At 42.7% G+C, this 17,795-nt stretch overlaps 3 protein-coding genes across 3 annotated transcripts; all 3 read right to left on the bottom strand.

The window, feature by feature from the left end:
• Positions 1-339: 339 nt before the first annotated feature.
• LOC310999799 (uncharacterized protein) lies at positions 340-5,469 on the bottom strand (the record flags this gene model as incomplete). Its single annotated transcript, XM_083990365.1, has 2 exons — positions 340-2,187; positions 3,808-5,469. The coding sequence occupies 2 exons, from the start codon at positions 5,467-5,469 to the stop codon at positions 340-342; spliced, it is 3,510 nt and encodes a 1,169-aa protein (XP_083846491.1).
• A 3,187-nt stretch (positions 5,470-8,656) lies between these two features.
• Positions 8,657-10,327, bottom strand: LOC310999798 (tripartite motif-containing protein 16-like; the record flags this gene model as incomplete). The annotated part of the gene is made up of 2 exons (XM_083990364.1): positions 8,657-9,790; positions 9,857-10,327. The coding sequence occupies 2 exons, from the start codon at positions 10,325-10,327 to the stop codon at positions 8,657-8,659; spliced, it is 1,605 nt and encodes a 534-aa protein (XP_083846490.1).
• A 2,021-nt stretch (positions 10,328-12,348) lies between these two features.
• On the bottom strand, positions 12,349-17,524 carry LOC310999797 (uncharacterized protein; the record flags this gene model as incomplete). The annotated part of the gene is given in 3 exon segments (XM_083990363.1): positions 12,349-14,199; positions 15,783-17,468; positions 17,471-17,524. Coding segments are annotated over 3 exon segments (3,591 nt in total).
• Between the last annotated feature and the right edge of the window lie 271 nt (positions 17,525-17,795).

Here is a 17,795-nt window from a genome sequence, read left to right as displayed (position 1 = left end):
CAACCAACACATCAACACAAATATCCAACAAACATTTAGAGCTCAGAGAAGTTTCTATTTCCATGTGGAGAAATGTGAGTTTAGGTAAAGAAACATCATCATGAGCAGTGATCTCCTCCACGGCTCCAGCTCCACCTAAACAAACTCAAACATCAACACAACAAGAGAAATGACAACAAGAGGTCAAAGTCCCGCCCACAATGTTTAATGATTGACAGCTGATCTCTGTGCAGAGCAGAGACACAACAGCAACGAGCTTTTAGCAACAAACATGGAGACTAAAGAAAGTGATGAACTAAAATACAGATTCAAACCAACTGCTCCTTCAATGATCTTTGACTATTTGAGTTTATACAACTCTGCTGTGGCTCCATAACCAGCCCAAACTCCAGCGTGTAGAGGCTGAGTGAATGTGGTCTGGACTCTGTGGAGGAGAGTCATGGTTTCAGAGACGCTGTAGAAGGACAGAATACCTGCTCTGTGATCCAGATACACTCCTACTCTGGAGGACTGAGGACCTGAGACTGGAGTCTGGATGTTGTTGAACATAAATGTGAAACTGTTGTTGTAACAATCTAATGACCAAGATTTGTCGTTACCTCCAAACCAACTTTTATCCCCTGCTCTGCTGATATTCTTGTATGCGACTGCTACAGAAACTCCTTCTCCTCTCCACTCCACCTCCCAGTAACAACGTCCAGTCAGACTCTCTCTACTCAGGACCTGAACATATGAAGTGAATCTGTCTGGGTGACTAGAATAAGACTGATCTTTACCCCATGTTACTTTCCTGTTTCCCTCAGATAATAACAGGCAACTGTTTGCTGTGTTTGGATCCAGTGTGATTTCCTGTGAATATCTTAAGAAGTCAGCTCTGGTCTTGGGCTCTGGTGGTGGTGTCAGTAAAACATCCACTTGAGTCTCTGTCAGTGAGACGTTTGTCCATGTGTCTCTCAGAAGGTCCTGTAGTTTGTCTCTGAGCTCTGACACAGCTGCTGTCACATCCTCAAAGTGTCTGAGAGGACGGATGTTGATGCTGGATGAGTGTGTAGATGGACTGAGTGCTGACAGTGAGGGGTAGTTGTGTAGAAACTGGGTGTGATCCTCTGTGTGCGACAGCAGCTTCAGCTCAGCGTCTTTCCTCTTCAGCTCAGTGATCTCCTGCTCCAGCTTCTTCTCAAGCTCTTTGACTCCACTCACTTGAGTTTCCTGCTGGGATCTGATCTGCTGCTTCAGCTCAGAGCTTCTTTTCTCCATCAGACGGATCAGCTGAGTGAAGATCTTCTCACTGTCCTCCACTGCTTTATCAGCAGAGCCATTGATGGCCTCCACCTCCTGTTGAAGCACCTTCACGTCTTTCTCTCTGAGCTGGATTCTCTGCTGGATGTTTTGTCGACTCAGCTCCAGCTCTCTCTGCCTCTCAGTCCTTTCTGCTGCAGCTGAGACTGTGTCGTGGCCTTTATGTTCATCCACAGAGCAGAGATAACAGATACACTGCTGATCAGTGCGGCAGAAAATCTTCATCACCTCATCATGACGAGAGCAGATGTTCTCCTGGAGCTTCTTGGAGGGCTCCACCAGCTTGTGATTCTTAAATGAAGGAGATTCATAATGAGGCTGCAGGTGTTTCTCACAATAAGAGACCAGACATACCAGACAGGACTTGACAGCTTTGAGTTTCCTCCCAGTGCAGACATCACAGGCCACATCTTCAGGTCCAGCATAGCAGTGATCAGCAGCAGCAGCTTGGAGTCCAGTCTTCTTCAGCTGCTCCACTAAAGCTGCTAACATGGTGTTTTTCACCAGAGGAGGCCTCGGTGTGAAGGTCTGCCTACACTGAGGACAGCTGTAGATTTTCTTCCCATCCTCTGCATCCCAGTGGGTTTTAATACAGCTGAAGCAGTAGCTGTGTCCACAGGGAATAGCCACTGGATCCTTCAGTAGATCCAGACAGATGGAACAAGAGAAAGTCTCCTGGTCCAGATGAACTCCTTTCTGCGCCATTTCACCTCTCACAGACGACGACGACGACTGTCTGAGTTTCTGTTGCTCAGAAGTGAAACTAGTCTGAGCTCTGATCTCAACAACATGTGTCTGTGCGGTGAACGGGGCCTGTCGGCTCCTCCTCTTCACCACATGTTGGTTCCACCCATCTTCAAACTGTAGATCTGAAGGGGAGGGAACAAGGAAACACATGATCAGGGAGCAGCAGCTCAGTGTGTTTGAGAGCAGATAATCAGATATTTCCTCATTCCAGTGCGAGGAGCAGCAGCTGTAAATCTCAACTCCTCCTATTTACAATGAAGTCTGGTTATATTCAGTGGTGGACAGTAACGGAGTAAATTTACTTGAGTACTGTTCTTTAGTACATATCCAGAGGATTTGTACTTAACTTGAGTATTAGATTTCTTTGGTACTTATTACTCTTACTTGAATACATTTCCAAGACAAATATTTTTACTTTTACTCGAGTTAATTTCTAGGAAGGCTGAAAAGTACTCGTTACTTTCAGGTCTGCTCTTTTTTTTTTTTTTTTTTTTTAATCCTATTGGACACAAGCTGTGTTTGTCAAAGAAGGAAACCCTAACCCCTAAAAGCAGCACATCAGTGCAGCTGCTTTCAAAGAGTTCATTCTCAGAAACAAGAGTTAAAAGCTCCTTAAATTCATTTAGAAAAAATTATAGTAATTCATTGATGTGAAAAATAAGAAATTTACTCTTACTCTTACTTTTACTTAAAGTAAATTTAAACGCATGTACTTTTGGATACTTAAGTACCTTTAGAAGCAAGTACTTTTTTACTCTTACTCGACTGAGCTACTTTTACTTGTAACAGAGTAAATTTTGACCAGTAGTATTTGTACTCTTACTCAAGTACTGGGGTGAAGTACTCTGTCCATCTCTGGTTATATTATTGTTACCTTATAGACTCAAGAAAACATCCATTCCAGACATGGAAGATGCTGCTCAACATATTTATTTTCAGTTCCCACACACCATATACATACAAAGTGCAAAAATATAAATCACACAAAGTTTATTGTCAACAACATTAACTATATATTCAAACATTTCACTCAGAGAATGCAAACATTGGTCTGTTAGCTGTCATACATCATTCTCTGTAGTGTAATGATCTCATCTATTGATACCTGGAGTTCAACATACACTGATTGTTTCTGTAAAGTTGGGACAAGAGCAACAAAAGGCTGGAAAAGTAAATGATAGGAATAATAAACAGCTGGAGGAGCAACTAGTTAGGTTCATTAGTAACATGGATATGATTATAATCATGATGTTTACACTTTGATTAAAGCTCATAGACCTTATTAGTGAGTGGATTTTAACAACAACAACATTTGATCTGACAAACACATCAATGTAAATGTGATTGTAGATTTCTTAGTTTCCACAGTGAGAACAAAGCTCAGTGATACAGGAAGGTCAAACAACAACAACACAAACACATCAACACAAATATCCAGCAAACATTCAGAGCTCAGAGAAGTTTCTATTTCCATGTGGAGAAATGTGAGTTTAGGTAAAGAAACATCATCATGAGCAGTGATCTCCTCCACGGCTCCAGCTCCACCTCAACAAACTCAAACATCAACACAACAAGAGAAATGACAACAAGAGGTCAAAGTCCCGCCCACAATGTTTAATGATTGACAGCTGATCTCTGTGCAGTGCAGAGACACAACAGCAACGAGCTTTTAGCAACAAACATGGAGAGTAAAGAAAGTGATGAACTAAAATACAGATTTTAACCAACTGCTCCTTCAATGATCTTTGTCTATTTGAGTTTACACAACTCTGCTGTGACTCCACTATAAGGCCAGTAAAGCCGAACTCCAGCGTGTAGAGGCTGAGTGAATGTGGTCTGGACTCTGTGGAGGAGAGTCATGGTTTCAGAGACACTGTAGAAGGACAGAATACCTGCTCTGTGATCCAGATACACTCCTACTCTGGAGGACTGGGGACCTGAGACTGGAGTCTGGATGTTGTTGAAACTAAATATGAAACTGTTGTTGGAACAATCTAATGACCAAGATTTGTCATTACCTCCAAACCAACTTCCTCCCCCTGATCTGCTGATATTCTTGTATGCGACTGCTACATAAACTCCTCCTCTCCACTCCACCTCCCAGTAACAACGTCCAGTCAGACTCTCTCTGCTCAGGACCTGAAGATATGAAGTGAATCTGTCTGGGTGACGAGAATAAGGCTGATCTTTACTCGTAGATGTTACTTTCCTGTTTCCTTCAGATAATAACAGTTCTCTGTATGCTGTGTTTGGATCCAGTGTGATTTCCTGTGAATATCTTAAGAAGTCAGCTCTGGTCCTGGGCTCTGGTGGTGGTGACAGTAAAACATCCACTTGAGTCACTGTCAGTGAGACGTTTGTCCATGTGTCTCTCAGAAGGTCCTGTAGTTTGTCTCTGAGCTCTGACACAGCTGCTGTCACGTCCTCAAAGTGTCTGAGAGGACGGATGTTGATGCTGGATGAGTGTGTAGATGGACTGAGTGTTGACAGTGAGGGGTAGTTGTGTAGAAACTGGGTGTGATCCTCTGTGTGCGACAGCAGCTTCAGCTCAGCGTCTTTCCTCTTCAGCTCAGTGATCTCCTGCTCCAGCTTCTTCTCCAGCTCTTTGACTCCACTCACTTGAGTTTCCTGCTGGGATCTGATCTGCTGCTTCAGCTCAGAGCTTCTTTTCTCCATCAGACGGATCAGCTGAGTGAAGATCTTCTCACTGTCCTCCACTGCTTTATCAGCAGAGCCATTGATGGCCTCCACCTCCTGTTGAAGAACCTTCACGTCTTTCTCTCTGAGCTGGATTCTCTGCTGGATGTTTTGTCGACTCAGCTCCAGCTCTCTCTGCCTCTCAGTCCTTTCTGCTGCAGCTGAGACTGTGTCGTGGCCTCTATGTTCATCCACAAGGCAGACGAGACAAATACACTTCTTATCAGTGCGGCAGAAAATCTTCATCACCTCATTATGACGAGAGCAGATGTTCTCCTGGAGCTTCTTGGAGGGCTCCACCAGCTTGTGTTTCTTAAATGAAGGAGATTCATAATGAGGCTGCAGGTGTTTCTCACAATAAGAGACCAGACATACCAGACAGGACTTGACAGCTTTGAGTTTCCTCCCAGTGCAGAAATCACAGGCCACATCTTCAGGTCCAGCATAGCAGTGATCAGCAGCAGCAGCTTGGAGTCCAGTCTTCTTCAGCTGCTCCACTAAAGCTGCTAACATGGTGTTTTTCACCAGAGGAGGCCTCGGTGTGAAGGTCTGCCTACACTGAGGGCAGCTGTAGATTTTCTTCCCATCCTCTGCATCCCAGTGGGTTTTAATACAGCTGAAGCAGTAGCTGTGTCCACAGGGAATAGCCACTGGATCCTTCAGTAGATCCAGACAGATGGAACAAGAGAAGGTCTCCTGGTCCAGATGAACTCCTTTCTGCGCCATTTCACCTCTCACAGACGACGACGACTGTCTGAGTTTCTGTTGCTCAGAAGTGAAACTAGTCTGAGCTCTGATCTCAACAACATGTGTCTGTGCAGTGAACGGGGCCTGTCGGCTCCTCCTCTTCACCACATGTTGGTTCCACCCATCTTCAAACTGTAGATCTGAAGGGGAGGGAACAAGGAAACACATGATCAGGCTGCAGCAGCTCAGTGTGTTTGAGAGCAGATAATCAGATATTTCCTCATTCCAGTGCGAGGAGCAGCAGCTGTAAATCTCAACTTCTCCTATTTACAATGAAGTCTGGTTATATTCAGTGGTGGACAGTAACGGAGTAAATTCACTTGAGTACTATATCCAGAGGATTTGTATTTTACTTGAGTATTAGATTTCTTTGGTACTTATTACTCTTACTTGAATACATTTCCAAGACAAATATTTTTACTTTTACTCGAGTTAATTTCTAGGAAGGCTGAAAAGTACTTGTTAGTTTCAGGTCTGCTCTTTTTAGTGTTCACACTATTGTTCTTCTGTTCGGCCATTTTCTTCCGCCTTTTTACAGTCTTCTTCTAGTCCTTCATACTTTGTGCTATTTCAACAATTCATACATCAAATCGTGTAGCTTTTTCTGGACATTATCGGAATTACATTACTTTTCTCTTTTCAAATATTCATACTTTTTGCAATATTCAACTATTTCTGATTTTTTTTCCCCCATAGAGAATGCATTGGAACAGTCTTCAAACTCTTCAAATCTTCTTACTTCTTTCAGCCACTAAAGCTTCACCATACTTTCTGCTAGAGATTTCATTCAAATTCTAAGCTGTAGACAAACTTTTTAAGTGTTCCTCTATGACTCAGCTTATTGATATCTTCAACAGTTTCTGATATTTGGCAGTATTAAAATCATTAAGTTTTTTGACAAAATCCAGCTCTATAATGGGTGAATGTTGCGTCTAACGAGCAGAGCTAGAGTGTTGACATCGTCAGCCAGAGTGGAGAGAGGCAAAAAAACATTCTCGAATTTTTCTGGCTAAACTGTCAGCACGGCCACAAATTAAACTCTAGACACATTATTTTCTCCAGTTTTGTTGCCACACTTGTCTTCTGGCTAAAATTCTGGTCAACAATGCAAAGAGACTTAGATAATAATTTAAAATATTTTTTAAATGCAGCCAGGGAGCTCTCTGCTCTCATTCACCCCAATGCATTTTTTTCACAGCAGCAGGAGAAGGAGCTCAACTTTGTAACTTGCTGTTAAGTGCTTTTTAATTCGTTTTAATTCACCAAAAAATGGTCACAGGTCACAAAAAAGTCCTCTTCTTACTTGGTGTGGCTAATTTCTGCACTTTCCTTACTTTTTTTTTTTTAAGCAGAAGCCAGTGATCCTCTTATTAAAGGTTTTCTTTGCCTCTCACATACTGTCTGTGTCTGTAGCCTAGTGGTCAGCTCACTGGGCTGAAGACCTGAAGGTTGTTGGTTCATATCTTGCCTCAACAACAATTATAGTGAATTACTTTCCCGGTCGTCCTATGTTGACTTCTGATAACTTTCTTCATGTTGAACCTGCTGCTCTCAGCCTGAAATTCACAGAAATTTTAATTGTAAGTCATTCAAGCTTCACTCTCAAGCTTTCTTGGTGTTGACACAGTGTGTTTCCAACAGGTGCAGCTTTGGACTCATTAACTTCAGAGTGAGACAGAGTGCAGCTCATCGACAGACAACAGTCTTTGCAACTGTGTGTACACTGTGGCCTAGAGGCAGAGTGAAAGTCTACTGACCATGAGGTTGTGGTTTTGATTCCTACCTTGGTCAAACATTTGTATGGTGATCACTGCTTGTACTATTTGCTAATTCTGCAATAGCGTCCAGCTGCTTTCAGCATTCACACGCATTTCCATCAGGAAATGCTACTTTATCTAGTTTTTTCTAAAATCCTATTGCACACAAGCTGTGTTTGTCAAAGAAGGAAAGCCTAACCCCTAAAAGCAGCACATCAGTGCAGCTGCTTTCAAAGAGTTCATTCTCAGAAACAAGAGTTAAAAGCTCCTTAAATTCATTTAGAAAAAAATATAGTAATTCATTGATGTGAAAAATAAGAAATGTACTCTTACTCTTACTTTTACTTAAAGTAAATTTAAAAGCTTGTACTTTTGGATACTTAAGTACCTTTAGAAGCAAGTACTTTCTTACTCTTACTCGACTGAGCTACTTTTACTTGTAACAGAGTAAATTTTGACCAGTAGTATTTGTACTCTTACTCAAGTACTGGGGTGGAGTACTTTGTCCATCTCTGGTTATATTATTGTTACCTTATAGACTCAAGAAAACATCCATTCCAGACATGGAAGATGCTGCTCAACATATTTATTTTCAGTTCCAACACACCATATACATACAAAGTGCAAAAATATAAATCACACAAAGTTTATTGTCAACAACATTAACTATATATTCAAACATTTCACTCAGAGAATGCAAACATTGGTCTGTTAGCTGTCACACATCATTCTCTGTAGTGTAATGATCTCATCTATTGATACCTGGAGTTCAACATACACTGATTGTTTCTGTAAAGTTGGGACAAGAGCAACAAAAGGCTGGAAAAGTAAATGATAGGAATAATAAACAGCTGGAGGAGCAACTAGTTAGGTTAATTAGTAACATGGATATGATTATAATCATGATGTTTACACTTTGATTAAAGCTCATAGACCTTATTAGTGAGTGGATTTTAACAACAACAACATTTGATCAGACAAACACATCAATGTAAATGTGATTGTAGATTTCTTAGTTTCCACAGTGAGAACAAAGCTCAGTGATACAGGAAGGTCAAACAACAACAACAACACAAACACATCAACACAAATATCCAACAAACATTTAGAGCTCAGAGAAGTTTCTATTTCCATGTGGAGAAATGTGAGTTTAGGTAAAGAAACATCATCATGAGCAGTGATCTCCTCCACGGCTCCAGCTCCACCTCAACAAACTCAAACATCAACACAACAAGAGAAATAACAACAAGAGGTCAAAGTCCCGCCCACAATGTTTAATGATTGACAGCTGATCTCTGTGCAGTGCAGAGACACAACAGCAATGAGCTTTTAGCAACAAACATGGAGACTAAAGAAAGTGATGAACTAAAATACAGATTTTAACCAACTGCTCCTTCAATGATCTTTGACTATTTGAGTTTACACAACTCTGCTGTGTCTCCATTAGACGAGTAAAGACCAACTCCAGCGTGTAGAGGCTGAGTGAATGTGGTCTGGACTCTGTGGAGGAGAGTCATGGTTTCAGAGACGCTGTAGAAGGACAGAATACCTGCTCTGTGATCCAGATACACTCCTACTCTGGAGGACTGAGGACCTGAGACTGAAGTCTTGATCCTGTTGAAATAAAATGTGAAACTGTTGTTGGAACAATCTAATGACCAAGATTTGTCATTACCTCCAAACCAACTTTCCCACTCTGCTCTGCTGATATTCTTGTATGCGACTGCAATATAAACTCCTTCTCCTCTCCACTCCACCTCCCAGTAACAACGTCCAGTCAGACTCTCTCTACTCAGGACCTGAGGCCAGTAAGTGAATCTGTCTGTGTGACTAGAATAAGACTGATCTTTACCCCATGTTACTTTCCTGTTTCCCTCAGATAATAACAGACGTCTGAATGCTGTGTTTGGATCCAGTGTGATTTCCTGTGAATATCTTAAGAAGTCAGCTCTGGTCCTGGACTCTGGTGGTGGTGACAGTAAAACATCCACTTGAGTCACAGTCAGTGAGACGTTTGTCCACGTGTCTCTCAGAAGGTCCTGTAGTTTGTCTCTGAGCTCTGACACAGCTGCTGTCACATCCTCAAAGTGTCTGAGAGGACGGATGTCGATGCTGGATGAGTGTGTAGATGGACTGAGTGCTGACAGTGAGGGGTAGTTGTGTAGAAACTGGGTGTGATCCTCTGTGTGCGACAGCAGCTTCAGCTCAGCGTCTTTCCTCTTCAGCTCAGTGATCTCCTGCTCCAGCTTCTTCTCAAGCTCTTTGACTCCACTCACTTGAGTTTCCTGCTGGGATCTGATCTGCTGCTTCAGCTCAGAGCTTCTTTTCTCCATCAGACGGATCAGCTGAGTGAAGATCTTCTCACTGTCCTCCACTGCTTTATCAGCAAAGCCATTGATGGCCTCCACCTCCTGTTGAAGCACCTTCACGTCTTTCTCTCTGAGCTGGATTCTCTGCTGGATGTTTTGTCGACTCAGCTCCAGCTCTCTCTGCCTCTCAGTCCTTTCTGCTGCAGCTGAGACTGTGTCGTGGCCTTTATGTTCATCCACAAGGCAGACAAGACAAATACACTTCTTATCAGTGCGGCAGAACATCTTCATCACCTCATTATGACGAGAGCAGATGTTCTCCTGGAGCTTCTTGGAGGGCTCCACCAGCTTGTGATTCTTAAATGAAGGAGATTCATAATGAGGCTGCAGGTGTTTCTCACAATAAGAGACCAGACATTGCAGACAGGACTTGACAGCTTTGAGTTTCCTCCCAGTGCAGACATCACAGGCCACATCTTCAGGTCCAGCATAGCAGTGATCAGCAGCAGCAGCTTGGAGTCCAGTCTTCTTCAGCTCCTCCACTAAAGCTGCTAACATGGTGTTTTTCACCAGAGGAGGCCTCGGTGTGAAGGTCTGCCTACACTGAGGACAGCTGTAGATTTTCCTCCCATCCTCTGCATCCCAGTGGGTTTTAATACAGCTGAAGCAGTAGCTGTGTCCACAGGGAATAGCCACTGGATCCTTCAGTAGATCCAGACAGATGGAACAAGAGAAGGTTTCCTGGTCCAGATGAACTCCTTTCTGCGCCATTTCACCTCTCACAGACGACGACGACTGTCTGAGTTTCTGTTGCTCAGAAGTGAAACTAGTCTGGGGCGTCGCGTGGCGTAGTGGTTAGAGCGGGCGCCCCATGTATAGAGGCACAGTCCTCGCTGCAGTCGGCCCTGGTTCGAGTCCCGCGTCGGGCGCCATTTGCTGCATGTCGTTCCCCCTCTCTCTGCCTCCCCATTTCCTGTCTGTCTCAACTGTACTATCTATAAAGGCATAAATGCCCAAAAAATATACAAGAAAAAAAAAGAAAGAAGTGAAACTAGTCTGAGCTCTGATCTCAACAACATGTGTCTGTGCAGTGAACGGGGCCTGTCAGCTCCTCCTCTTCACCACATGTTGGTTCCACCCATCTTCAAACTGTAGATCTGAAGGGGAGGGAACAAGGAAACACATGATCAGGCTGCAGCAGCTCAGTGTGTTTGACAGCAGATAATCAGATATTTCCTCATTCTAGTGCGAGGAGCAGCAGCTGTACATCTCAACTTCTCTTATTTACAATGAAGTCTGGTTATATTCAGTGGTGGACAGTAACAGAGTAAATTTACTAGAGTACTACATATCCAGAGGATTTGTACTTTACTTGAGTATTAGATTTCTTTGGTACTTATTACTCTTACTTGAATACATTTCCAAGACAAATATTTTTACTTTTACTGGAGTTAATTTCTAGGAAGGCTGAAAAGTACTTGTTACTTTCAGGTCTGCTCTTTTCTTTTCTTTTTTCTAAAATCCTATTGGACACAAGCTGTGTTTGTCAAAGAAGGAAACCCTAACCCCAAAAAGCAGCACATCAGTGCAGCTGCTTTCAAAGAGTTCATTCTCAGAAACAAGAGTTAAAAGCTCCTTAAATTAATTTAGAAAAAAATATAGTAATTCATTGATGTGAAAAATAATAAATGTACTCTTACTCTTACTTTTACTTAAAGTACATTTAAAAGCATGTACTTTTGGATACTTAAGTACCTTTAGAAGCAAGTACTTTTTTACTCTTACTGGAGTAACATGTCGACTGAGCTACTTTTACTTGTAACGGAGTAAATTTTGACCAGTAGTATTTGTACTCTTACTCAAATACTTGGGTGGAGTACTCTGTCCATCTCTGGTTATATTATTGTTACCTTATAGACTCAAGAAAACATCCATTCCAGACATGGAAGATGCTGCTCAACATATTTATTTTCAGTTCCCACACACCATATACATACAAAGTGCAAAAATATAAATCACACAAAGTTTATTGTCAACAACATTAACTATATATTCAAACATTTCACTCAGAGAATGCAAACATTGGTCTGTTAGCTGTCACACATCATTCTCTGTAGTGTAATGATCTCATCTATTGATACCTGGAGTTCAACATACACTGATTGTTTCTGTAAAGTTGGGACAAGAGCAACAAAAGGCTGGAAAAGTAAATGATAGGAATAATAAACAGCTGGAGGAGCAACTAGTTAGGTTCATTAGTAACATGGATATGATTATAATCATGATGTTTACACTTTGATTAAAGCTCATAGACCTTATTAGTGAGTGGATTTTAACAACTACAACATTTGATCTGACAAACACATCAATGTAAATGTGATTGTAGATTTCTTAGTTTCCACAGTGAGAACAAAGCTCAGTGATACAGGAAGGTCAAACAACAACAACAACAACACAAACACATCAACACAAATATCCAGCAAACATTTAGAGCTCAGAGAAGTTTCTATTTCAATGTGGAGAAATGTGAGTTTAGGTAAAGAAACATCATCATGAGCAGTGATCTCCTCCACGGCTCCAGCTCCACCTCAACAAACTCAAACATCAACACAACAAGAGAAATGACAACAAGAGGTCAAAGTCCCGCCCACAATGTTTAATGATTGACAGCTGATCTCTGTGCAGTGCAGAGACACAACAGCAATGAGCTTTTAGCAACAAAGATTGGAGACTAAAGAAAGTGATGAACTACAATACAGATTTTAACCAACTGCTCCTTCAATGATCTTTGTCTACTTGAGTTTACACAACTCTGCTGTGAATCCATACCAGTAAAGCCGAACTCCAGCATGTAGAGGCTGAGTGAATGTGGTCTGGACTCTGTGGAGGAGAGTCATGGTTTCAGAGACGCTGTAGAAGGACAGAATACCTGCTCTGTGATCCAGATACACTCCTACTCTGGAGGACTGAGGCCCTGAGACTGGAGTCTTGATGCTGTTGAACCTAAATGTGAAACTGTTGTTGGAACAATATAACGCCCAAGATTTTTCGTTACCTCCAAACCAACTTTCATTCCCTGCTCTGTTGATATTCTTGTATGCGACTGCTACATCAACTCTTCCTCCTCTCCACTCTACCTCCCAGTAACAACGTCCAGTCAGACTCTCTCTACTCAGGACCTGAGGCCAGTCAGTGAATCTGTCTGTGTGACTAGAATAAGACTGATCTTCACTCATGAATTTTACTTTCCTGTTTCCCTCAGATAATAACAGACATGTCTTTGCTGTGTTTGGATCCAGTGTGATGTCCTGTGAATATCTTAAGAAGTCAGCTCTGGTCCTGGGCTCTGGTGGTGGTGACAGTAAAACATCCACTTGAGCCACTGTCAGTGAGATGTTTGTCCACGTGTCTCTCAGAAGGTCCTGTAGTTTGTCTCTGAGCTCTGACACAGCTGCTGTCACGTCCTCAAAGTGTCTGAGAGGACGGATGTTGATGCTGGATGAGTGTGTAGATGGACTGAGTGCTGACAGTGAGGGGTAGTTGTGTAGAAACTGGGTGTGATCCTCTGTGTGCGACAGCAGCTTCAGCTCAGCGTCTTTCCTCTTCAGCTCAGTGATCTCCTGCTCCAGCTTCTTCTCAAGCTCTTTGACTCCACTCACTTGAGTTTCCTGCTGGGATCTGATCTGCTGCTTCAGCTCAGAGCTTCTTTTCTCCATCAGACGGATCAGCTGAGTGAAGATCTTCTCACTGTCCTCCACTGCTTTATCAGCAGAGCCATTGATGGCCTCCACCTCCTGTTGAAGCACCTTCACGTCTTTCTCTCTGAGCTGGATTCTCTGCTGGATGTTTTGTCGACTCAGCTCCAGCTCTCTCTGCCTCTCAGTCCTTTCTGCTGCAGCTGAGACTGTGTCGTGGCCTTTATGTTCATCCACAAGGCAGACAAGACAAATACACTTCTTATCAGTGTGGCAGAAAATCTTCAACACCTCATTATGACGAGAGCAGATGTTCTCCTGCAGCTTCTTGGAGGGCTCCACCAGCTTGTGATTCTTAAATGAAGGAGATTCATAGTGAGGCTGCAGGTGTTTCTCACAATAAGAGACCAGACATTGCAGACAGGACTTGATAGCTTTGAGTTTCCTCCCAGTGCAGAAATCACAGGCCACATCTTCAGGTCCAGCATAGCAGTGATCAGCAGGAGCAGCTTGGAGTCCAGTCTTCTTCAGCTGCTCCACTAAAGCTGCTAACATGGTGTTTTTCACCAGAGGAGGCCTCGGTGTGAAGGTCTGCCTACACTGAGGGCAGCTGTAGATTTTCTTCCCATCCTCTGCATCCCAGTGGGTTTTAATACAGCTGAAGCAGTAGCTGTGTCCACAGGGAATAGTCACTGGATCCTTCAGTAGATCCAGACAGATGGAACAAGAGAAGGTCTCCTGGTCCAGATGAACTCCTTTCTGCGCCATTTCACCTCTCACAGACGACGACGACTGTCTGAGTTTCTGTTGCTCAGAAGTGAAACTAGTCTGAGCTCTGATCTCAACAACATGTGTCTGTGCGGTGAACGGGGCCTGTCGGCTCCTCCTCTTCACCACATGTTGGTTCCACCCATCTTCAAACTGTAGATCTGAAGGGGAGGGAACAAGGAAACACATGATCAGGGAGCAGCAGCTCAGTGTGTTTGAGAGCAGATAATCAGATATTTCCTCATTCCAGTGCGAGGAGCAGCAGCTGTAAATCTCAACTTCTCCTATTTACAATGAAGTCTGGTTATATTCAGTGGTGGACAGTAACAGAGTAAATTTACTTGAGTACTGTACTTAAGTACATATCCAGAGGATTTGTACTTTATTTGAGTTTTAGATTTCTTTGGTACTTATTACTCTTACTTGAATACATTTCCAAGACAAATATTTTTACTTTTACTCAAGTTAATTTCTAGGAAGGCTGAAAAGTACTCGTTACTTTCAGATCTGCTCTTTTTTTTTTCTAAAATCCTATTGAACACAAGCTGTGTTTGTCAAAGAAGGAAACCCTAACCCCTAAAAGCAGCACATCAGTGCAGCTGCTTTCAAAGAGTTCATTCTCAGAAACAAGAGTTAAAAGCTCCTTAAATTCATTTAGAAAAAATTATAGTAATTCATTGATGTGAAAAATAAGAAATTTACTCTTACTCTTACTTTTACTTAAAGTAAATTTAAAAGCACGTACTTTTGGATACTTAAGTACCTTTAGAAGCAACTTTTACTTGTAACGGAGTAAATTTTGACCAGTAGTATTTGTACTCTTACTCAAGTACTGGGGTGGAGTACTCTGTCCATCTCTGGTTATATTATTGTTACCTTATAGACTCAAGAAAACATCCATTCCAGACATGGAAGATGCTGCTCAACATATTTATTTTCAGTTCCCACACACTATATACATACAAAGTGCAAAAATATAAATCACACAAAGTTTATTGTCAACAACATTAACTATATATTCAAACATTTCACTCAGAGAATGCAAACATTGGTCTGTTAGCTGTCATACATCATTCTCTGTAGTGTAATGATCTCATCTATTGATACCTGGAGTTCAACATACACTGATTGTTTCTGTAAAGTTGGGACAAGAGCAACAAAAGGCTGGAAAAGTAAATGATAGGAATAATAAACAGCTGGAGGAGCAACTAGTTAGGTTCATTAGTAACATGGATATGATTATAATCATGATGTTTACACTTTGATTAAAGCTCATAGACCTTATTAGTGAGTGGATTTTAACAACAACAACATTTGATCTGACAAACACATCAATGTAAATGTGATTGTAGATTTCTTAGTTTCCACAGTGAGAACAAAGCTCAGTGATACAGGAAGCACAAACAACAACAACACAAACACATCAACACAAATATCCAGCAAACATTTAGAGCTCAGAGAAGTTTCTATTTCCATGTGGAGAAATGTGAGTTTAGGTAAAGAAACATCATCATGAGCAGTGATCTCCTCCACGGCTCCAGCTCCACCTCAACAAACTCAAACATCAACACAACAAGAGAAATGACAACAAGAGGTCAAAGTCCCGCCCACAATGTTTAATGATTGACAGCTGATCTCTGTGCAGAGCAGAGACACAACAGCAATGAGCTTTTAGCAACAAACATGGAGACTAAAGAAAGTGATGAACTAAAATACAGATTTTAACCAACTGCTCCTTCAATGATCTTTGTCTATTTGAGTTTACACAATTCTGCTGTGTCTCCATCAGACCAGTAAAGCTGAACTCCAGCATGAAGAGGCTGAGTGAATGTGGTCTGGACTCTGTGGAGGAGAGTCATGGTTTCAGAGACGCTGTAGAAGGACAGAATACCTGCTCTGTGATCCAGATACACTCCTACTCTGGAGGACCGAGGACCTGAGACTGGAGTCTGGATGCTGTTGAACCAAAATGTGAAACTGTTGTTGGAACAATCTAATGACCAAGATTTGTCATTACCTCCAAACAAACTTTCACTCCCTGCTCTGCTAATATTCTTGTATGCGACTGCTACATTAACTCCTTCTCCTCTCCACTCCACCTCCCAGTAACAACGTCCAGTCAGACTCTCTCTACTCAGGACCTGATAATACCCAGTGAATCTGTCTGGGTGACTAGAATAAGACTGAACTTCACCTCGTCTTACTTTCCTGTTTCCTTCAGATAATAACAGTAGTGTGTTTGCTGTGTTTGGATCCAGTGTGATTTCCTGTGAATATCTTAAGAAGTCAGCTCTGGTCCTGGGCTCTGGTGGTGGTGACAGTAAAACATCCACTTGAGTCTCAGTCAGTGAGATGTTTGTCCACGTGTCTCTCAGAAGGTCCTGTAGTTTGTCTCTGAGCTCTGACACAGCTGCTGTCACATCCTCAAAGTGTCTGAGAGGACGGATGTTGATGCTGGATGAGTGTGTAGATGGACTGAGTGCTGACAGTGAGGGGTAGTTGTGTAGAAACTGGGTGTGATCCTCTGTGTGCGACAGCAGCTTCAGCTCAGCGTCTTTCCTCTTCAGCTCAGTGATCTCCTGCTCCAGCTTCTTCTCCAGCTCTTTGACTCCACTCACTTGAGTTTCCTGCTGGGATCTGATCTGCTGCTTCAGCTCAGAGCTTCTTTTCTCCATCAGACGGATCAGCTGAGTGAAGATCTTCTCACTGTCCTCCACTGCTTTATCAGCAGAGCCATTGATGGCCTCCACCTCCTGTTGAAGCACCTTCACGTCTTTCTCTCTGAGCTGGATTCTCTGCTGGATGTTTTGTCGACTCAGCTCCAGCTCTCTCTGCCTCTCAGTCCTTTCTGCTGCAGCTGAGACTGTGTCGTGGCCTTTATGTTCATCCACAGAGCAGAGATAACAGATACACTGCTGATCAGTGCGGCAGAACATCTTCATCACCTCATTATGACGAGAGCAGATGTTCTCCTGGAGCTTCTTGGAGGGCTCCACCAGCTTGTGATTCTTAAATGGAGGAGATTCATAGTGAGGCTGCAGGTGTTTCTCACAATAAGAGACCAGACATACCAGACAGGACTTGACAGCTTTGAGTTTCCTCCCAGTGCAGACATCACAGGCCACATCTTCAGGTCCAGCATAGCAGTGATCAGCAGCAGCAGCTTGGAGTCCAGTCTTCTTCAGCTGCTCCACTAAAGCTGCTAACATGGTGTTTTTCACCAGAGGAGGCCTCGGTGTGAAGGTCTGCCTACACTGAGGGCAGCTGTAGATTTTCCTCCCCTCCTCTGCATCCCAGTGGGTTTTAATACAGCTGAAGCAGTAGCTGTGTCCACAGGGAATAGTCACTGGATCCTTCAGTAGATCCAGACAGATGGAACAAGAGAAGGTCTCCTGGTCCAGATGAACTCCTTTCTGCGCCATTTCACCTCTCACAGACGACGACGACTGTCTGAGTTTCTGTTGCTCAGAAGTGAAACTAGTCTGAGCTCTGATCTCAACAACATGTGTCTGTGCAGTGAACGGGGCCTGTCGGCTCCTCCTCTTCACCACATGTTGGTTCCACCCATCTTCAAACTGTAGATCTGAAGGGGAGGGAACAAGGAAACACATGATCAGGGAGAAGCAGCTCAGTGTGTTTGACAGCAGATAATCAGATATTTCCTCATTCCAGTACGAGGAGCAGCAGCTGTAAATCTCAACTTCTCCTATTTACAATGAAGTCTGGTTATATTCAGTGGTGGACAGTAACGGAGTAAATTTACTTGAGTACTGTAC

This window comes from Trachurus trachurus (assembly GCF_905171665.1).
Source record: "Trachurus trachurus genome assembly, chromosome: 16".
Classification (NCBI taxonomy): Eukaryota; Metazoa; Chordata; class Actinopteri; order Carangiformes; family Carangidae; genus Trachurus; species Trachurus trachurus.
Note: the sequence above shows the minus strand (reverse complement) of the source record. Positions and strands in the feature narration are given on the sequence as shown.